The sequence below is a fragment of the Dendroctonus ponderosae genome, unplaced genomic scaffold (genome assembly GCF_020466585.1).
Source record: "Dendroctonus ponderosae isolate FM_Combo_2020 unplaced genomic scaffold, Dpon_F_20191213v2 Dpon_F_20191213_2, whole genome shotgun sequence".
NCBI classification, from domain to species: domain Eukaryota; kingdom Metazoa; phylum Arthropoda; class Insecta; order Coleoptera; family Curculionidae; genus Dendroctonus; species Dendroctonus ponderosae.
The window spans coordinates 10,174,673-10,197,877 of record NW_026018165.1 but is presented as its reverse complement, the minus strand read 5'-3'; the positions used below and the strand labels follow the sequence as shown (position 1 = coordinate 10,197,877).

The 23,205-nt window shown below is 34.8% G+C and overlaps 2 protein-coding genes across 5 annotated transcripts; one reads left to right on the top strand and one right to left on the bottom strand.

Annotated features, from left to right (window-relative positions):
• Nucleotides 1–862: 862 nt before the first annotated feature.
• Nucleotides 863–21,087, bottom strand: LOC109538982 (E3 ubiquitin-protein ligase RBBP6). Of its 2 annotated transcripts, XM_019906471.2 has the most exons (15): nt 20,685–21,087; nt 17,949–18,189; nt 17,726–17,840; nt 17,374–17,626; nt 16,888–17,108; nt 16,682–16,801; nt 16,472–16,601; nt 15,880–15,967; nt 15,639–15,792; nt 15,428–15,561; nt 14,849–14,980; nt 14,253–14,465; nt 13,424–13,558; nt 8,264–8,509; nt 863–3,430 (listed from the first exon to the last, which is right to left on the bottom strand). In XM_019906471.2, exons 1-15 carry the CDS (start codon nt 20,848–20,850, stop codon nt 1,294–1,296), a joined length of 4,485 nt encoding a protein of 1,494 aa, XP_019762030.2. In that variant the 5' UTR covers nt 20,851–21,087; the 3' UTR covers nt 863–1,293. The 2 variants fall into 2 exon arrangements, with proteins under 2 accessions (XP_019762030.2, XP_019762031.2); XM_019906472.2 differs by lacking the exon at nt 13,424–13,558.
• LOC109538983 (odorant receptor 4) lies at nt 5,516–12,351 on the top strand. Of its 3 annotated transcripts, XM_048663528.1 has the most exons (8): nt 5,516–5,685; nt 9,169–9,256; nt 9,486–9,736; nt 11,476–11,635; nt 11,691–11,790; nt 11,841–11,945; nt 11,996–12,151; nt 12,215–12,351. In XM_048663528.1, the coding sequence occupies exons 3-8, from the start codon at nt 9,502–9,504 to the stop codon at nt 12,269–12,271; spliced, it is 813 nt and encodes a 270-aa protein (XP_048519485.1). In that variant the 5' UTR covers nt 5,516–5,685; nt 9,169–9,256; nt 9,486–9,501; the 3' UTR covers nt 12,272–12,351. The 3 variants fall into 3 exon arrangements, with proteins under 3 accessions (XP_048519485.1, XP_048519484.1, XP_048519486.1); XM_048663527.1 differs by lacking the exon at nt 5,516–5,685 and adding an exon at nt 5,984–6,532 and having other exon boundaries at nt 9,169–9,736; XM_048663529.1 differs by lacking the exons at nt 5,516–5,685; nt 9,169–9,256 and adding an exon at nt 9,328–9,414.
• Nucleotides 21,088–23,205: the final 2,118 nt, after the last annotated feature.

Genomic DNA, 23,205 nt, shown 5'->3' with positions numbered 1-23,205 from the left:
TGAAATTAAAATTTAATTCGCAATTATCAGAGAGTTTGAGCTGAAGTTGTGAAATTGGCATATGTTCTACTAATTGCGCTGTTCCACATTCAATAATTAAAACAGTAGCATTTATCAAACTTTCTCAGGCCATAATTAAATTGAATTTCCTTTTACCTACGCGTGGACTAGTTAATCACGTACTCACATGATGGATGCATTTGTCTATAGAAAGATATTTCAAAAAGGTGTGGATACATTTTTTTTTATATTTAATAACACAAAAAAGGGGGTTTCACCTATGTAGCAAATAAACTTCTAATAAAAGGTTTTTTGTTACGTTTTATGAGATTATTAACTGAACGGGTAAAAGAATTAAACGTAAAATTTTTATAATTGAACATACAGGGTGGCCATTTTCTGAATCGTTGTATGGGTAACTTCTACATCTTTAAAGATAGAGAATCCGTTAAATGGGCAAAATTGGGCAGAACTCGATTGCCTATTCATTACCGTTTTCAAAATTTAGGTACCCGACTTGGTTCCTGAAATATCCTGAAAAGACAAGAAATCAACACTTTTTTAATTAGCACATATTACGTAAACTGCTTGACATTCTTTGTAGAATATGGATAATTAACGTGAATTTTACTGAGCATTAATAAAAATCAAAACGAAATTAAAAGAAAACCACCTTTAACAGTCATCAAATAAATAGTTTCCCTTTTTTGCTTTTTTAGGAAATGCAACTGATAATTGAATGAAGAATAATTTTTCTGTAATCAAAATGTTTCAAAAATCTTGAACCTAAACAATAAAATCCGTTTACAACTAACCGCACGAATCTGCACAGTATAAGGGACGATTCAATAAAAAAATTAAACCTTTTTACATCCTTTTATTACATTATCAACATTACAAGACCTGCTACAATTATTCACCTGATAGTATAAATTGAATAGACAACCGGACTTGCAGTAGCAATTATTGGAAAACCATATTTAAGGAAAATAAATACAACGAAATCGGAGAGTAAGAAATTTACCTAATCAAACGATAAAGAATCAGGCGAATTTTCTAACCCACAAAATTTACAATAAATTAATAGATTGCGAGTCAAATGCGAGTAGTTACTCTAGTCTGACGGACAAATTAGTGACAGAGTTGCAGGTCGCTAGTTAAAGACCTTGATTGGGTCAAGCTAAATTTTTTACAATATATGCGGTCCGCTTAATAACATTTAGGTAATGACATTAACTGTAGATATTCGTTACAAAATTTACAAATCAGAATAGACATTTACACAATAACATCTTACTTGTGTTTGGCCTTCTTCTTCTTCTTTTTAGATTTTCTGTGTTTTTTGCGCTTTCTATCTTTGTCTGTATCACTCGATTGGCTACTGGACTCGGATTCACTGCTACTACTATCTCTCTTCTTTTTCTTTTTGTGCGATCTGCGCTTCTTGCGCCTCCGTTCATCTTCAGAACTGGAGCTCGAATACTCAGAGCTGCTGCTTTCCCCATCGGATCTGTCAGTCTTTCGAGCTTCTTTCCCCTTCTTGGAATCTTTCTCGCTCAATTCATCTTCGTGTAATTCCAAGTCATAATCAGGCTCAAAGTTAGCCTCATCTAAGGTAACCTTGCGTTTATCAACTGTGGATTTATGTTTTTCTTCTCCGCGTTCGTCTTTTACTTTCTTTTCAGTATCATGCTTTTTAGATTTTTCCTTCTTAGGCTTTTTCTCCTTTTCTTTTTCCTTTTTCTTCTTTTTTGGATCTTCACTGGGACTGCGTGAACGTGTTCGTTTACGCCTTTCTCTGATTTTCTCGTCTTGTTTGTCTTTATCATCTTTTCTAGATTTCTTGCTTTTGTCGATGCTTCTGTCACTTCGACTTCTATGCCTGTCTCTTTCTCGATTTGTTTCGTGTCCTCGGGTACGTTTCCTATCATGCCGTTTATCTACTTCCATCCGTCTATCCCGACGACCATATGGAGATGAGCTTCTTCGTTGAGCGACTATTTTTGAATCTGGTTCATCTACTTTTCTACCCAGCCTATCTTTAATGGGAATCCTTGGAGGTTTCTCAACAGGGGCCTCAACTTTCTTTGCTTCCTCAACCACTTTTTCGTCCGCGAAAAACTTGGCCCTCTCTCCGGTTATTTTCTTAATTTCTATTGGCCGAATTGAGTTAATGGCTCGCGCAAATATGACGTTTTCAGCACGTTTCAGCACCTCACTTGAAACCTTAGTTTTTGAGTCTGAGAAATCCCTCAGTTCGCCAGGACTGTTTTGAATTTGACCATCTTCATCCACTTCCCATTTAGATTTCTCCGGAAACGGAGCAAGGATGTCCGATTCGTCTAATTTAATGTCCATGTCAGAATGCAACTCGAGAATACCAGGGTCTTCCTCCTCACCATCTTTCGCCGCAACTTGAAACTTTTCTTGCTCTTCCGTTACTTCGCCATCCTCTATATCTTTTTGTATCATAGAATCGAAAAGCTCCAATGTACTTTCGGCTGGCTCTGCGGCTTGATGCATGTTAGCTGAAGGTTCAGGCGACTTAAAATCACTACGAATTTCTTTGGCCAGGTCTTGTGTAGGAATTACTTCATCATATAGATCAATTTTCTTTTGTTCTTGCTTCTCCTCGATTTTAACTTCAAGTTTCTGGCGCTCTTCATTCTCAAGAAGCTGCCTAGCTTCTTCGATCGCTTTTTGCTTGGACGCCTCTTTTTTGGCTTCTTCTTCCTTCTTGCGTTTTTCATCTTCAATGAACCTTAGGCGCCGTTCCTCTTTCTTGCGCTCTTCCTGCTGTTTCTTTAATTCCTCTTCTCCCTTCCGCTTCTTCTTTTCTTCGATTTTTTTGCGAGTTTCTTCCGTTTCCTCCACGGCTTTGGGAACTATTTGCTTAAATTCCTCCTTCTTATCTTTGCGATCCTTAGACTTGTGTTTGTCTCTCTTATCCTTTTTCTTTTTCTTGTCATCCTTCTTGTCTTTATGTTTTTTCTTGTCCTTTATTTTCTTTTTATCTTCCTCGGAGTGATCTCTATGCCGGTCTTTGTCCTTTCGCTTGTCATCTTTGGAATCGGTCGAAGATCGTCGTTTCCTTGGCCGTTCAGGTGTACCGCTGGACTTGGGACTAGGATTTCTCCACTTTTCTGGAGTTTTGGATCTGGATCGAGAACGTTTCTCATCCTTGCGGCGATCCCTGTCGCGTCTATCCTTTTCCCGCTCGTGTTCTCTAGGAATGGACTTATTTCGATCCCTATGCTCTCTAGGGCTGTGCCTTTCTTTGCGCGGCGACAATTTCTTTTGCGGCTTATCAAATTCGTTAAGCGGGGGCAGTTCAGATTCGAGGCCTGGAATTGGTGGCTGTTCAACTCCCGGTGGGGCAATCAGTTCGTATTTTCGCTCTGGTTGAATGTGGTGAATCTGCTGCGGGAACCTAACAAAAAGAAATCGTCATTAGAATGGCAAATCTTAAGCAGGTAATTAAGTGATGTCAGTTTATAATTAAAACATGTAAAAACGAGAAGGTTTACGGAAATTTCGGTTCCAAGATTGTAGTCCAACTGCTTGCTTCCCATACCGATCAGGTTTGGGGTCGAGCTCCGCTTTTCAGTTTCTTAGGTCTTTTCTGTTGACTATTATTATTTGCAAAACTTACACAAGTCAACAGCCTTATATTAAACATAATAACAATGCTTTATAATAATTAGTATTCATAAATCGTCATTTTTAATATTTTAGACTTGGGAATCATCGATTCGTCTCGCAAGTAGCTAAACCAAATAAAGGTTATTTTTCATTATATCATAATAAATCTCATCTGAAGTAAACACTTTCCAAGAAAACTCTATATTACGTTCTTAATATGTCATTGTTCTTTAAACTTAATTTTAAAATCCTATTCGTATTGAAAAATTAAGAGTTGCAGGAACTAGAATAATAATAAAGGAAATCTTAATTTGAGTCGCATTCCTTGTTGAAGAGGATTCACTTTAACATTACTTCGACAACATTTTGATAACTATTAATTATTAATTTTAAACTAAATTTTAAAATAAAATTGAGAAAACCCCCAATTTTGATAATTCTACCATATTTAGTATTAAAAATAGCGCTCAGTTTGTGTAAGATTGCCTACTCGAAAAGTGTTTAGTTTCCGAAATATTGTCAATTTAATGTTTTCATATGGCTATTTCCCGAGCTGAATTTTAAACGCTAGTCCCTCTAAGTTGCCATTACGAAAGTGGTAATTTTTAATGCAATCAAATGCTAAAATAATGTTTAGACTCACCGCTTGAAAATAATTAACAATCATGCTTAAATTATACAAACGAAGACTATCTAAACTTTATTATTTATAGAGAATGGAATAGAGTTAAATCAAGAACAAGTGGCAAATTTACCATTTGATATCCGGAAAAACAGAAGCCGCCACTTTGTGCAGTTAAACAAATTATAGAAAATTTCAAGAATTTTCCATACGTCTAAAGAACACTGCATGTTGAATTTATAAAGAAAAACAGTAAAACTGGAGAACTTTCGATTAAAAAAAGGGCTTTTCAGGAAATGTTCAAACGGATGTCTTTCAACATCCAAACATTTTTCGCATCTGAGCAGCACTTGTTCATGAGTAGGTTTTCTTATTGATTCGGATCTTAAGTTTGTAAATGCATTCCTCACTCGCTGCTTGCAATCTTCCATAGTTGTCAGAGGAATATTGCAGACTCGATCGTTAATTGTTCCCCAGAAACAAAATCTAGCACTGAAAGATATGGCGAGCGGGGTGGGCAAAGAATAGGACCTTTTTTGCGATTGTAGACAATTATCGATGAGGTAGTCTGATAATACTGAAATAATAGGTTTCAATAAGGGTGGCAATAATAGGAACAGCGAGCAGCAAATTGTCTAAGTCGGTTAGAAAATATTCTAAAATGTTCACATTTTTTGTCTAGAGTAATCCAGAAAAGGTTTTGCTGCAACAATGGGATTGCGTCGATTAAAGGCACCAATTTTGTAAATTTAGCTATGTCTGTCCAGATCTTGTTTCCTTGCTACCAAATCATGAGAAATACACACAATACCGCTCTTCTTGCAAAATCAGTTTCTCTTAGATGTTTAAACGCGATCAAAAACGCGTACGGATGGAATTTATATCTCACGTAACTTGTCACATGTTCCTGATATAACTTTATTACATTGTCCATAAATTAGAAATAAGTTTAAATAATCTTCGTTTGTATTAAAATATTACAATCAATTACAAATTATTGTAAAATAAATAAAATATATGTATAATTTGGAGTAGAATGCAAAAAAGTAATAATATATATAATAATAAGCAAGTTGTTCCCTCCTTCCTACAGGAAGTTTGGTACAAATCTTCAAATCAAATCAAATTTCTCCTAATTATAGTTTGCTATATATTGATCGCCGTGGTTCCCAGTAGGACCCCCGGTATCATTCATTAACTTCAGAATATTATTCATTTTTAACATTTTTTTTGGAACGGGCAACTAATCGAGCACAATTAAAAATGATTCGACAATACAATCAATTTATTAACATTCCTGTATATACAGTTTTGAACTAATTGGCATAACAAACAAGTAGCAGAAAAAAAATTACGTGTAATATTTAGGAAATATGGAATTTAACGAAACAGTATTGTTTTGAAAGAGAGCAAAGTTGAAGGTATGTACGCACTAGATAAAACTCAATGAAACCAGCTTGGTATTTAATGTGTATATGTATATATCAAAGGATTTTTATACCCTTGAATACAATGCAAGGCCAAGCGCTTTCGACAATCACGTCATCGTCAGTACTGTCGTCAACAATTTTGCACAAACATCCAAACAAAACATGTCAAGAAACATACAAATTACAGTCAAATGTAAAAATAGTACAAAACATTTTAAAACAGACCAAAATAAAACCGACGTTTGAACTGGTCGCTCACATAGTTATATGGAAGAACAAAACATTTACCTGTGTAGGTGACCAGTTCAAACATCAATTTTAGTCATTTTTTAAACTTTATTTCGATCTTTTTAAAACGTTTTAGTATGTTTTTTTACAACTTTAAAAATTGATCTGTAATTACTGACTAATTTTAATTGTTTCTTGGCATGTTTTGACTGGAATTTTGGAGATTTTGCGTGCGCAAAAGTATTGACGGCGGCCCTAATGACAACGTGAATGTCGCAAACGTTTGGCTTACATTATATTCAAGAGTATCAAAACCTTTAGAATTATATACACACTAAATTGCATTAAGCAATATAGAAAATGTTTGTCAAAATGATCAACAATAATTTTAAAAGTACCTAATAATATTTTCCAACTAATGGTGTAATAACCATCACATGGTTAATAAATACACAAATCATCAACATAAAACAAAAACTGGTAACAAATAAAATAAACTTGCAAGATGACTTGAACTGACAGTGACATCTAATAATTCCAACAAAAAAATAATGTAATTATTTCAGCGCAATCAACAGTACACTAGAACCCAAATCCGTCTGTTTAGCAGGTACTCAAGCAGATTTATAATTACTGGTCGATATTAAGTATCTTAATACTTGCATGATTGTAAACAAAAAAGTACTTCCTTGATTGTTATTTGGAAAATTATCATTTATAAAAAAATATTTAGTACCGTCAGATATTTTCACAAAAAATGCAGTTATCGTTTAGAATGCGATGGCAAGCAGTTATTTAAAATACTTACTTTTTTCCTTAAAACCATCCAAATATTAAGATCTAACATATCAGAATGATTATTAAATATTTTGGGACCTCGATAATAAATTACTACAATATCCTTTTGAGCGTCTGCTTGACTGTCACCATTCCAAGATGTATTCCGTTAAAACTGCTTAGGATTAAGTAAACACAGAATAATCTGCAAAGTGTTTTTATTTTCAGTTTCATCATTTACAAATAAGTATAGTGAAACACACATGTAAAACGCATTTGTAGATCCATTCGTCCGCGATTATAAAAAAAATATAAAACCGCCACAGTACGGGTTTATATAGTAGGTACTACCAAATAAAGTTAAACTAAAAAAATGGTCGCCCACAAAGTATCACAGTTGGATTACAAATCACAGCGTTCGAAAATCACTCGTTAAACCACCTTATTTACAAACCAGCTTATTTTAACCCAACATTTGTAAACAATATATAAACACAATAAATCATAAGTATTTTCCACATAGAAGCAAGAAAAGTCTTATGAAAATGTTCCTGATTGTACAAAATTCGTGTTAATTAATCTTAATTTAATTTTTAATTTAATTAATATTATTTTTTTAGTGAATTCATCGATGATAGTGCGTCATATTGAGTACTAAGCTACATATCCCACAGAGGAATTTGTTTAAAAATATGATTTTAAACAAAGCGATGCATTTAGTTATCATTGGTTTTGATATTATTTTATAAACGTCTATAATTTATAAAAAAAAAACGTCCAGTTGGCTAGTCGGTACATATTCCAGCTTTTGTCTTTTTCTGTCATTTTTGAGTTCTATGAATATCGAGCTCTAAACTAGATCTATAAACATAACTTCATAAACATAACCAGAATTTCAAAATGAAACAAAATGCTTTGATGTCAGCAGCAAAGCACCCTGTAGATCCCATTTGAACAAATAAATTTCATATTAATATTTATTTGTAAAAGTAAAATTGATTTAAAACTGTTATTTTCAAAATCGATTTCGAAATAAAGGCCTTGCGAGTTCATTTTTGGGTATATTTCTGTATGTAAAGGCAAACAAGCCATTTAGTGTTTCAACGATTTTTAAATTTGTGATATTGAACTGATATCGTATAGCTGAGAGCCTGTTGTTATTCACCATAAGTGTTTGCACAAAACTGACCAGAACAGAAAAAAGAATGAAAAATATAACGAACTAACATCAACTATTTCAGGTGATCAATTACGCAGTACAGAAACATCTCCACACGATTAACTCATTAATATCAGCTTCGTGGTCTGCACTTGTCAACTCCAGAATGATCAATATAATGCTAACAAATGCATTGTCGGTTTGCAGAGTAGTAAACTGCAGTATCAGAACGAAAAAATAAATGAATATAAACAACGCCTAAAACATAGAACATCTGGACACGCAGAAAGTTCACTGTAGTTCGCAGCCGACTTCCCCATTACGCTCAATCGACAATACACAGCACTTTTAAACCAATTCATCAAACGCTTAATCGCTATTTTACTCACGGTTAAAATTAAATACCTGGTCTGAAATCCGGAGGGTGGAGGTTCTGGATAATACACATCGCGTTGTCCTCCCCATTGTTGAGGCGGAGGTGCAGCACAGGGTGGAGGAAGTCCTCTGCTACTTCTAATTGGTACTCGATCGTATTCCCTTTCTCGGTCGTTGTAGAACCGATCTCGGCTGTTAGATCTTCGACTTCTTGGTTTCTCTCGAAAACTGCCTCGTTCATAGTCGCGCTCGAAATCGATACGATCAATGCGTCGCCTAAAACCAAAAAAAAGTTGATCAATAAATTGGAAAAGTTGATATTGGCTTTAATAGCAATAGACATCACAGATAAACTATACGTTAAAGCTATTGACTGCATGCACACAAATAGAGATGCTGCTCGTCTTATGCAATCAACAGGTACTATTGAGATGGAGCCTCTAAATCCAGTCCTTCAATATTAATTGTTGATAAGTTGACAGTAACAGTACGAAACATTTCATTTCTTCATTCATTTCAGCAGTTATATAACACATTGATTTGCCTTGGTATGCGACCAAATAACCTCCCATTTCAAACCTTCTAAACTATCTTGTTCGCAACCCAAATCACCTGTTCATAAATATGATATTTATTAAATTTCACCAGGAAAATAAATTAGGTGATAACAAAACCTTAGGTAACAACTAATCTGATTTCATAATAAAACATAACGTAGTTTTAATGACCTAAAATTTAAGTTTATTAAAATTATTATTAAAATTTTGTCTGAAAGTCTGAAATAGTCACCCATTAAGTTTCCTGTTGCTAATTCAGTCAATTAATTATACCTGTTCTTATAAATGCATAGTCAGCCGTTAGTAAAGCGCATTTACATTTCTAGTTTTATTATACTGTAATGTTTATCATATTGATTACTTTTTTGCTTTTTCCAGGCGCTTCAGATTTACGACATCTGCAGCTTCCTCGAAGGCGAACACATCCGCCTTGGAATCGGAGGTTTTTATCCGAGGCGAATCAAACGTACATTTATAGTAAACTTAGTTACCGTTTTTGCTTATATTATTACAATTGCCCAAATGGCAGTTGTAATGAACTTTGTGCTTTCAATAACTGATATAGTAACAATAACGGAAGTATTGCTCTTCTCTATGACTCAAGTGGGATTTGTTAATAAACTGGTAAACTTTCACCGGAACTCCAGAAAAGTTGCAACGCTAGATGAATTGATTTCACAAGATATTTTTACCAGGGTCACAGTCGCAGAGATGGACATTATGAAGACATCGTTTCAAAGGTGCCAGAAAGTCCTCAACATATTTTTAGTGTCTTGTTTCGGAGTAACTTTGCTATATGGAGTAGTTCCTGCTGTAAACGGAATAATGACTGGGACAAAAATGTATCCCTTCCCAGGGAAATTTCCTTTTAATCCTGATGACTACTTTGTTCTTATTTATGGCGGAGAAGTGGCCACAGTTGCAGTTAGCGCTTGGAACAATGGAGGTCAGTATAGCAGGAATAATTCGTAAAAAATAAAACATTTTTTCTAGTAGAACTTACGAACAATTGGAACACTTTTTCATTCAGGAGTTCTTTAAAACATTTACAGTTTTAAGCTCCTTAATATGAACGATTTACTAAACATTCATTTGAATACCCGATATCTTTTCGATCCGCATTACAGTTTGTTAATCTAAATATGTTTATATTTAACTGAATGTAATTTAAAAATCTGATACCTACTAGTTAATTAAATTAAGAACTTGATTGAAACATAGACCCAATAACTTGAATGAGAATATAAATTAACGATAAAGTCAATAATAATCAGGTAATGCCAAATTTTAAAAAAACAACACTTCTATTGTGCTTATTCCTTGACTAATGTTCATTGTCAAAAAACTCAATTTCAACGAAGAAATGTTAAGGAAAGATGTATATACCTAAAACACAAAACAATTTAGTTTCAAATAACTATTTCAGCAAAGCATATTATTAAAGAACACTTATCTTCATTTAAAGAAATGGGAAACATTTCGTATATGTATTAAAATTAACTTCACAGACGGCATAGACTGTACATTAATTAACCGATAATTAATAGGGCTAACATATTTGGAACTCCTGCTAATTAAAGTTCAACTTGGATTTTTGGACAGTAAAAGCAATCATGGTCTTATTAACCCTTTAATTAGCATTATTTTAGTGACTAAATCTAATTAGTGATCCGAAACATTGTAGAAATTAAAAGCCAAAATTAACAGTTGCGCTGAGTCCACAAAGATATTTTTTCCGTATTGCTTTAATTGCCGCTTCTTCTATATGGCTTTGCCTATAATCTTCTATATTCCATATAAGGCAAAAATAATTTGAAATGATAGTAAATACATTATAACAGTTGAGTATGTTCCGTCAATTTTAAAGATATACACGAGTATTGCACAGGGTAAGTGCAGGAGTTTGTGGTGCCAGGGTTTTCTATAAACATACATTAATTTTAGTTATTGAAATTCCGGGTGACAAATTTGACCTTTGATTCAATTTTTTTAAAAGAAAACATTTATAGAATTTACGTAAGACGAGATATTTTGAAAACAATGGAAGTACAGCACTAAACAATTAAAACTTTGTGATATTAAGGAAAAACCGCTCTTATAACTTTTTTCAATGAAAAAAAGAAGACTTCTAAACATCCAGGTCAAACCTGTCTCTGGTCATAACGAACCTCGGATCTGAACAAAAGCCACAGTTTTTGGGGAATAGGTGTCCAATTTTTTCAATACCAATGATGGCAAAATGTAAGGAAATTATATTCGCCATCAGGAGAATACATTTCCAAACCAAGAAAGATTCGCACTTGGGCGAATTTTTGGCGGAGATAAATTTCGATCCATCTGCGACCGCTAAATTGGAGCCATATTTAAACCAATGCGTATTAATGTTTATTTAGAATGAAAATGGATTTCTTGTCGATGAAGAAGTTGTACTCTATCTGACGAAAATGCGAATTATAATGTTTTAGTTTTCTAATTTACCTTTCGCTTTTAGTTCAATTGCGTTACTTTTGCCACTGGAGAACCTTTTGTCCCTGTAGCAAACATCTTCAAAATTCATCATTTTGGACATCAAACAAAGACTTAGCAGTTAAGAAGAGCAAAGTTACTAGAAGGTTTTCAAACAAGCAACTACCTTTTACCGAAGTTCAAACCATCACAAACCCATTAGTTACTCTTGTTTTATAGCAATGGATTGTCTATTTACCAAACATACAGTCATAGCAACAACACTATTTCGCATACTTCGCAAAAAAATTAAGGATTTGCATTACAACACCAACGAGGGGGAACGGCCGTTAGAAAATCGCATTAAACACTGCGTTCGATACTACAACGAGATAATCAAGTAAGCATATTTCTCTTCGCACAGGAGTTTTATTAAATGCTATGTAATGTTTCAGATATGTTTCTGCAATTGAAAACATTTTCGCTTATGGAATTCTAGTGCAGTTTATGTGTAGTGCTATTGTGATTTGCTTAACTGGGTTTCAACTATTAGTGGTACGATGGTTTATAGCATTTAGATTTGAACACATTATGCTAATTGTTAGGTTGCTTCTGAAAGCGGACAAAGTGGCCTATTGGTAGTCTACCTCTTCTGCATGATGTTTCAATTGGTTTTGTACTGTTGGTATGGTCACATGTTAATGGAGGAGGTAAGAACGACCAATTAAATTCCAATTAATTTTGTTGTAAATATTCTTAGAGTAATCGTATAACTGAGGCTTGCTACGCAATCAACTGGCATGAAATGAAAATTGGACAACAAAAAATGCTCATAACTATAATGGAAAGAGCTAAAAAGCCGATCGCCTTAAAAGCGTTGGGTATATTTCGACTAAACTTGTCCACATTAATGACCGTATGTTATTTCCTTCTACTGTTGAGACATTTTCTTGGTTACGCGTATTTTTTTTTGTTTAAGATTCTCAGATCGTCATACTCATATTTCGCAGTTCTGCAGCAGATATATCGCAAATGATAAAATTATGGCTTTAGTTACGAATTAATCTACATTACTTCTTCACATGTTAACCCACATTAAATACACTTTATGCATAATCGAAGTTATATTCTGCCGCCAAAACTTCGAGTTTTTAGATTTATTTCTACTATAGCTGGTTTAGGGTGCAACCGTTTATTTATGATATAATCTGGCATCGATGAAATTTGGTATGATTCATTGACAAGCATATTACTACCGTAGTATCTTTTTTTAATAGCAAAGGTATGGCTTCTCAACCGTGAGCGCCTATTTTACAATGTATGACACACTGACACCCGCTTGCATAGTCGATCACCAGCGATTCGCCGATAACATCTCCCGACATAGCGAAGAGCGAGTCGGGACCGAACCAACGGCGCTATATCCAATCCTAGATACATTTCGAGATCTCGATCGATAATAATATCATAAAATGTTCTTAATTAATATAAGTAAATTAAATTATACTAAAGCACATGTAGCCCAACTTCTTAAAAGTATTTATTTGGCGGGTTGTCGGAGATATGTAAGACCATTTCCAAGATTTCGCCAAGAAACTGAGCAAGTGTAAGATCGGCGAACGAACGATTGTGATATTTCCATCTCGGCTAACGAATATTTTTCTGCCAGTGCTGCCAAGTTGGACGAAAAATTGCGATTAAATTTATTAAAATGCCCTTTAAATGTTGAATTTGCGACATGTGCAATAAAGGAGCGATAAAAACTTCAAGCACCATCAAGTCATCGTCGACATTTGGAGATTTGGGCTACTTTTTGCTTGTGATTGGGCGACTTTCTTTACCTAAACCTTGGCAACAATGCTTCATGTGCATTTATGACGGCGACATCACAGCGTATCGCTTGCGATTGACTATTCATACCGGCTTGAGCCCTTTGTTGGTGTCAAGAAAATGTTTTATTTGTGTAAATTTAGTCTGACACTTAAATTACACCTGAAACTCTCGAGACTAGATTACCGAATCTGCCAGAATTAATGCAAATTGTTTCTTAAAGAAAATTCAGTACTACAACCCATAGTCTGCTGTTAGCTCAACCTGCGCCCCCTTCTTCTAATATTAATAACATAAAATCAATCGTAATGAGTTTACGCCTACACACCCAACTAATTGATTTACGTCATGCTCGTACCTGAGAGGTGGCGATCTGAGAGGTGAGCGGAACCGCCCTGGGGGTCCCCTCCTCGTTTGCAAGGGAGGGGGGGATCGCCTCAACGGCGGCAGCGGTGACCCTCTCGGACTAGGCGAGTACGAGCGAGAACGCGACCTAAAATTGACACAACAAAATCCTACTGTAGATGTAGGATTCATTCGACAATCGACAGGGCATCTCAAAAGACGTTACTATTCTTCTGCAAATCGTGCATACTGAAAAGCGTTCTTTCAATTTATGCCTAGCAGTTTAGAGAGACGGGTTTTAAAACAATATCTAATGAATATGATGTGTAACAAATTGGTATCTCGAATGCCATCGAACAAAGTGAAAATGTTTCGGCAATTGGGCTCTGCTACCTAAATACCTCATGGCTCAAAAACGTAATTATAGCCAACTTCGAGAAAAAATAATACTTTTTCTAGTTCTCATATTTCTCATAGTTGTCATATTGCTGGTAGATGTGTTAATAGACAGTGCCCAATACCTTAAATCTATGCATATCATATAGGTGGCAAGATCGCCGTACAACCATCATATATCACCAGTTTGGCATGCCCTAGTAAACATAAAAAAATCACCGAAAAATATTAGCTCCGATTTTCAGACACCCTGTTTAGCTGAAAACCTACTCTACCAGCATTCGGCAGTAAGCCAAAGAAGCACCTTTATAAAGTAGAAAAATAAGTCCTCTTAAATGTTCGATAACCACAAAACCAATAAGCAAAATCCACTGCGTTAAAATATTATCGAAAGCAACGCAAAAAATAAAAAACACATGTAATGTTAGAATTAGTTCAGGACATACCTGCTGATTGAGAACGAGCGACTTCTGCTGCGGGACCTACGCCTCTTAGGACTTCTACTACGCCTTCGCATAGGTGGGGGTGAGCGACTGAAGCTCCTGCTGCGACTACGACTTCGACTCCAAGTGCGCCTGGACATACGTTGCAGCCGAGCACGCTTCTCATCCTTTTCTCTAAGAATTCGATTAAAAGCAGCTAGCGGATCGTCAATCAACCTGAAAACGACAAATAAAATTATTTTTTCGTATTTCACATTTACTTTTCATAGCTCATTATTATTGGCCAACTTATAAAATAAAACTGGTATGTATTGTTACCTCTGAGCAATGATATCTGATAAGCTGTCCTTTCAATTGTAAAACTAACAATTTGAAATAATTGAGGAGAAAATGGGTGTGTACAAACTGGATAAAATTCAATCAAAAAGCCTGTGTATGTGATTCAAAAGTGTACTGTACAGGGTGCCCCGTAAGCACATGATTAAAATAGTACTGCAAGATCTTTGGATCAAAAGAAGACCAACTGACCTAACTTTTAATAAGAAAAAATGTCTCGCTCCACTGCTATTGATGATCAAATTTGGTTAATTCCAACTTACCCCGGAGGTGTTCTATCTCTGCCACTTCTTCTGCCATAGTCACGCATTCTTCCTGAATAACTGGGCCCAAAGTTTCCAGGTGGAGGCCCACCCATGGGGTCGAAAACTGGCCTGTTTGGCACTTGGTAAGGTCTGAAAAAAAACTAGATTTACTACCCGAGATATGACTATGGATTAAGTTTCAGTTATTTTGATTTATTTGCCTGACTGCGTGTAAGACAACAGCGCCACCCATCATCAGATTTAAAAATTTGCACAAACTACAAACTTTTAGTGTTTTTCAGTTCAAAATAACTTCGCTTTTGAACAATTACGCTTAGTAGCTTGTGTAGTTCAAGAGAAATAGCATCTCTTGTACCAGTTTTTAAAAATCAACAATCTTTTGCATGAGCATAATTAATTGAATTTCTGGTTTAAACACATCTTCTGCTTAATGTTGATAAGGACTATGAGAGGTGACGGAAAGACAATTAAGCTCTAGTAGTTGATTAAAATTTATATAATCAGGATAAACAAAACACATGAATCACATTTGCACAACATTGTAAGAATCAAGGCTATTCTTAGAACGTGACTTACCCAGGTGGCATGTAAGGAGGAATTTGAGATCCAGGTGGTGGCATGCGAAAATTTGGAGGAGCACCGGTCGAATGAAACGGTGGTGGCTGACCAGCTACAAACGCGCCAGGTGGCATGGAAACTGGAGGAAGTCCCTGAAGAAATAGAGATTAGATAAACGTCCAGTCAAACGGCAGTATACGTAAAATAAAGATATAAACGCGCTTAATACCTGCATCGGAGGTACGCCATGAGACATGACGCCAATAGGAGGCAGAAGTTCACCCGGCGGCCTCGAGTACACATCAGGTGGCGGCGGATAATTGCTGTTATGCGTTGGCGGAGTGTCGTCTCTTAATGGAGTTCCATTTCTATCAAGAGAGTTTCTGAAAGATTTGTATTTATTTGTTAAAAACTTTCGAAATCAGGCCAAAGACGTTTGAAATCAATAAATAATACAAAACAGAACATACCGGTTGACATAAGGTGATGTTCGACGAGTTCTCATCTTTCGTGGTGAGGGAGATCGACTTCTATGATGTTTAGGGGATTTGTTGGATCCTACAAGTGATTAAAAATAGATTTAATAACGATTACTTGTATGTATAATACTAAAATATACAGGATCGCTTTTATGTATGGAAACGGTTGAATATTTCCTAAAATAAGTGAGCCAGAACAAAATGATTAATACGAAAATTGAAAGGTTCTTGCCAGTCTATTTACATAAGAGAAAATTTAGGATACAGGATTAGTCAAAAAGCTACGGCAAAGCGATGTTTATTTTTCTTAGATGGAACAACCTGTATGTTAGTCAATGATTTTAAATTGGATTTAATAATTTGGCCAGGAGAAGAATTCAATTGTTGAATAAAATACGGGTTTGCCCATTAGAAAAAAGGTAACATTGCGTTGCTGTGACTTTTTGACTAATCCTGTACCTATACTAAATTTTCCTTTGCGTAAATAGACGGTAAATAACCTGACACTTATAGTATTAATCGTTTTCATACATAAAAGCGATTCTATATAGAAAATGGTTAATATATGTGGCATAATACTTACGGTGTCCTCTATCCCGTCCTCGATCTCCTTTAGAAATTTTGCTAGTGATTTTGTGAACAGGAGATTGCTTGGGCGACACTCCTGGTGGCCCTTCATTGTCTGAGGTTTTAGGAGGATCAAGTTCAGCGTCCTGCAAAGATTTGAAATAAGATATTTTAGACAATAGAATAGAAACATTAAAATCTATTACTACTAAGCAGCTACACCTACCTTCGAAACCTCAACTTCAGCTTTATTATGTTCTGTTGAATCGGCTTCAGATATAATAGTCTTCCGCGTCTCTTTCAAACCATCTTTGTCAGTTGAGTCGATTTCAGCAGGTGAATTCATCTGGAACAATAATTTTGCATTGATCACCGTTGGTTAATTCCAGAAACAATATTGTAAAATTCAATTGAAGCTAGTAAATATCTTACGTCTTTTTTAAAACTGTCCTCTCTGGCTAAGCGGGTTTTAGCCCTGTAAGTTGGAGCTTTCTCATATCCGGTGGTGTTTTTAAAATTTGCAACGGACTTGCGTAGAAACCGATTAGGGATTAAAGTAGCTGGCGAAATGTCTTTTTCGTGGCAATCAGGACATTCATGGTCTTCGCTGTCCAATAGAACGCTTCGAACACATTCGTCACAAAAAGAGTTACCTGCAAATAAGAAGAATGTTAATTTAAATTTGTTAAATTTAGACCAAAACTTCCAAGGAGATAGATAGATAGATACATAAAAAATTATTAAACATTCACATTCATATACGCACAAACAAAGAGAGATCTCCTCTTCCAAGGACAGATAACATTAATATTTCATTGCAGGATACATATTGCATTTAAAACTGATGTTCCTAAATTACTTTTTTGTTTTAATCATTCCGGATTTAGTAAAATCTAATGAGACAAACTGTAGACTTACCACAACATGGAATCATCACAGCATCCGCTAACAAATCCGAACAAATTGAACAAAGCAAGTCATCAGGAATGTCGGGCTTCTTCTCTTGCACCGGTGCAGGGCCACTTGATTTCTGATTATAAGCCTGAAGGTCCAAAGCTGGAACTGCATATTGTCCATTGGCCATCATCATAGCTCCGGGCACCTGCGGACCATCTACAGGCACCATAAAACTTTGGGGTATTCCCGTGCTTTTTTTAATTTCAACTGGCTCCTATTAAACAATAAAAGAGCAAAATGTATTAATTGTTTATCTTGTGAGAGGGTAAAAATAATAGTTCATAATACAAACAATCGCACAACAAATACTTACCACTCCCTGTCCTAAAGTACAATCTTTGATCCAATGGCCAGTCTGGTGACATTTAAAACACCGGTAATTTTGAGGAACGGGACCCACCTGATTGGCTCCACGAATTTTCACATAACTGAAAAAATTGCACGTATATAACCAGAGAGAAAATGTCTTAATTACTGAGGTAAACCTCAATTTAATTTTTTTAAATTAATTTATCATGCCACCGTCTATTACTTACTTGCTTGGATCATAATCTTGCGTACTCTGGGACATCATAGCTCGAATTTTGTCATCTTCTGGAGCGTCCAAGTTGGCTAAATCCACTGTTTTCCCAATAGCTCCACCGTCATCCAATTTGGCAGGAGGAGTATCATTTCCGCCATATCCTTCCCATTGTTTTTGCTTGGGGGTAGTTACGGGTATTCTCGCAATGAGTAGCGAAGTGTTTTTAGGGATCAATGCATTTTCGTCCTCATAAACTGAAAACCCATATCATAAGTTTAGGTGAAGAAAGTATACATATCTATGCAGGGCATTAGCAGCTCTGCGTGTACTTAAGAGTGAACCAAAAACGAAATAAATTACTAATTCAAATCATAAAAACTTATACATATCGATAATTATACATGGTGTCTAGAACTTCCGAAGGCGGAATTTCAGTCCCCAATGCTTTGGAAAACAACACTTTGGTATCACACTTTGTTGACAAGAAACACAAAGAATGTGTGCATTTTTTAGTAACGTAAAACGCTTCATACAACACAGATAAAAAAGAAATATAAATTGAAACATCTCTCCTATTAGTGTTGAGATTATGCAAAAGTAATGCTGCAACTTGTTTAGTTTTGATTAAATATACAAATATTCATACAGGATGGCCATTTTCTGAATTTTTGTATGGGTAACTTCTACATTTTTAAAGACAGATAATTCGTTAAATGGGCAAAATTGGGCAGAATTCGATTGCCTATTCATTACCGTTTTCAAAATTTAGGTACCCGACTTGGTTCCTGAAATATTCTGAAAATACAAGAAATCACAAACACAAGAAAACACTTTTTTAATTATCACATATTACGAAAACTGTTTAACTCAGAAAAAAGTTAGAATTGCCATTGGCAGAACTTTTTGCCCTGAATCCAATAAACTAGCACTCGTTGTCATAGTAAACTTGATTTACGAGATAAAAAAGAAACTTGTGTATTTTTAAATGGTAATCTAGTTGGCTGTGGGCTCTTTAAAATTCTTATATTTTTCCGAATTTAACGATATAGACCTTATCAGACAATCTCCAGTGTCTCTCGCCTTTTGTTGGCGTGAGTTCTTACAGCTTCTGCTTTTTTACTGTGGCATTTCCCGAGAACTAAACGCATATCCGCAAATTCACGAAAGGAGCTTCAAATGAAGTCGCAGTTTCGATTTTCAACTGTTAATATCTTCTAGAAATTATCGAAAAAAAATGTCCATCTTTTTTCGTGAGTGAGCCCCTATTACTCCTTAAAAGGAATGACGCCAATTTCGAATCATCCTGTATATTATAACATTTTTGAATCCTACTCCAAATTAGAAATATATTTCATGTATAATACCGAATTATAACCGCTTTTGATATACATATTTGAAATTTTATGTAAAAAATTACAGTTGCAGCCACACGGATAATTATTCATTTTTCCTATAAGGAAATATGTGCTACTTAAATCAAGTCGCATTTCTTGTACTTTAATGGAATTTCGACAACATTTTTACAGCTATTACGTACTTAATACAGTGTTAAAAAATTAAGTTTCAAAATGACGTTGAGAATACCGGCCAAAATATTTTTTTTTCAAATAAAACCCCCTATTTTTGATTAGTTAGTTTTAAATTCAAAGGAACACCTATACGCGAGTTCAACTACCGATGAGGGCGCTGCGAAACGTCAAATTACTCGTTACCAAGTGACAGTTGAGACTTAGTCTGTAGATAGGGGTGGTAAACAAGCGAAAAATGAGTTGCAATCAAACAAAAATTAATGTGAATGAAAAAAAAAACAAAAATCAAGAGCTTGCAAAAGTTGATTAGATCGAAACAAATCACCAATGTTAACAAAACAAATGTCAAATTACTAGTTATTTTGTGTTATAATTTTAGCCACCAGGGAGCGTTTGCACTTTTAAACTCGAGAACGGCCATGACTCCATGACATCGAAAGCTGTCACAGAATTATATGTCACGTCATCGATGTCACCGTCTGAACGAGCCTTTAGATATAGTATATTATACTATATTTTTCTCGATCTCCTGGTGGAAAGTACGGACTTTCGCCACTATTTTCGATGGCGAACACATCACTTTACCCAATACAAATTGTCTTCTTCCCATTTGGAAAGTAATAACTTTCGCCACGCACGCTGACAGCTTGACTTTGTCACTGTCAGTTGACTGACAACATTTACAAAGTTGTTTTCAAAAACTTGTACTTTTCGGGCTAGTTTCCACCGAGACAAAAAAAATAGACATATACGGTACGCGAATGCGTACGTGCATGACGCCCTCGGCTTCGCCTCGCGCGTCAACTTTAAGCAGTAGCGGAACTTCGACTTTCGTTTCTTGTACCGTAATATACTATAGTATTTGGAATACAATTCAACAATGTAATAATAAATAAAGTGTTCCATTTAAAATAAGCAAGTTGATACCCACTTCCGATATAACCAAAAGCGTGCCTATCTTGAAAATATTTTCGATCGCTTGCCCCTAATTACTTCAGTAAACTGTCCAATTTTCAAATTTCCACAAAAATGTACTAAGTGCAATAGTTTGAATACACATTTAAAATAAATAATTTACACAAAGCAAGGGAAACCATGAAACCTAAACATTCTACTTTACTACACGATATGGGTAACCAATAATATTTCCATGTGGCCACAAATATACCAAAAAATTCTAATTAAATCATCAATTAGTAAAACTTGAGGTTCGTACTCACCGTCATTAGTTTGGGCATTGGTAATTCTCAAATCGAAGTCCGAGTTTTTCCCAATGCGTTTTTGTTGTATAATTGCATTTTTAAGGTCTTTGATCGATATGTGCAATCCATCGAAAGTTATTGTATCATATTCCAGAGCAGATTTAAATCTGTAATGAACAGACATGGCACCGGGTAGAAGTTAGTTCATATAATGTTTCTCAGAAGTCACACACAACCGAACTGAACTAATTCCACACTATTTTCTTTACTCTACACAACCTATATAACGATTGAACACTTTCCACGTTGATTCCGAACTTTTAAAGTGCAAATGTGCCAGGAAAACTGCTGGTTTGAATATACATGAACCGTACACAAACACCAAACAATATGGAGTCAGCGATTGAAGCATGATTGCAGCCGATTGACCAATGACAGACAACGGCTGCGCACTAGAAAGCAAACCGAAAATCCCTAGATATGATAGAAGCAACATGGATTCGAACGTGACGTCATGAATTCAAATACAGAAACATATTTATATACATAATTGTTTTCTGAAAACGCGAAAACAAGTATTGTACGTTAGTTTTTACTTGTTAGTTAAATCAAAATATGCTCTATTTCCACAGAAAAAATTCAAACAAATTTTATGGACAAAGCGAATGGTAAAATCAATATGATACAAAGTAGAGCAGATACAACGAGAATCAACATTGGTAAACTCATAAACTTAAAAAAAAATTACAAACATTATTTCAATATTAAGAAAAAAACACTACATCAGGGAAACTAACATATATCTTTAGCCAATTTGTCTGGTGGTTGATCGAGATAATACATCAGAATATAATTTATAAAACGTAATTGAGTAACCAAATCAACAAAAAAAGATATATTTGACGGTTACAATAAGGTTTTAATTGGTCAGCTTCAGCTACAAGCATCAAACGTGTCTCAACAAGAGAATCCCCACTTGCAGTCAACTGTTATCTGCTTGTAAGCCTGAGGCGTAAAATTAAACAAAATTAGTTTGATAGTAACAAAAATTATTAATATATTGATTATCCATAAAAAACAATAAAATAATCTCAGCTTTGCTTGCCGTTTATTTTCCGCACGCTCTTCTTTTCAATGATTGATAAAAAATTTGAAGTTTTCGAAAACAGACAAATTTTACATTAGAAAATTCAAAAAAATACAGAAAATCTAAATTATTAATGCGCACTTTCTCATTGTCTAATAAGCGCCTGCAGACAGTCTCTACCTAACTCGGATATATTTTCATGTTGTAGGTATGATTTACATATTCCAACAAAAGTACAACACAAACTTAATTCAAGCTGAAGATAATTTTATGTTCCGCTCGGGCTTATAGAATTTTAGCGGCGCGCACATTAAACAAATATGAAGACAAACTCCGTTATTAATAATGAACATGATTATTTGCAAGGATCTTACTGTTTACACATCAACTTGTTTCTTATTATTTCTTTATCTATATGTAATTAATATATGTACGTAGGTAAGTTTAATTTTTAGCATACAATTTAAGTAATTTAATAGGCATATAGGCATTAAAATCGGCATCTATTTCTATTCTACATAGATCTGCACTTGACGCATTCTGTTCATAATTCTTAAAATACATTTGTAAATTTTTTTAATATTACTTTTGTAATATATATGATTTTAAAAAATGTGACAATTTCGCGTACAGTTGTGAATTGTTCAGTTTTCAAAGAAAAACATGATTATCGTGTTCTATATGGTTCTAAATTCGTACGTGCAACATTTTGGTTTGTAAAAGCGACCAAATTACGCTTTAAAGCTTAAAAAGAACAATTACTGAGATTTTATCAAATCAATATCGAAATTAAAGGGTTTTCTTAAACGCCAAGAGATCAATTACCATCAGGAAATAGTTTGCATCCCGTCGATGGCAGTAAAAGGTTCCTATTTCCAAAAACTATTGTCCGTTTAGCAGTAAAAAAACCTTTAAATAGTATTTAATATTTCTTTAAATAATGAATAATGTTATTAGATTATTAATAGGGAAAAGGGCATTGAAATAAAATAACTATGTATTTATCTCAACACAAGCAGAACGTATTTTATTATGTTGTCGATACAACGAGTTCTTTAAGGCTCTCTTATTTCTTTATTTTTTTTCTTATTATTCTAAAATTCATCGATATAATTCGGTTGAGCTTAACCATTTATGCTTAGATCAGCGACTCAAAATTACGAGTCGAATTCTCTGAATATAAACATAGATTATGGCTTTTCTCCTTTTTGCTGACAAAGAGGAATGATAACATTTATGTGGTATTTCCAATAAATGTTCCTTTTAAATATCCATCAACAAAGGAACACAGGGGTACAATTACTGGACTAAATACGACTGGGAATCCAGCTGTTGAATCATTCTTAGTCGGAAAGCGCGGGAGATCACTTCGCCCACTGCCTCATCGCCTTTGAAAATGTCCACCGCAGTTGTGGACGAAACGTCAGGAAGAAATTCCGATAGACCACGGCT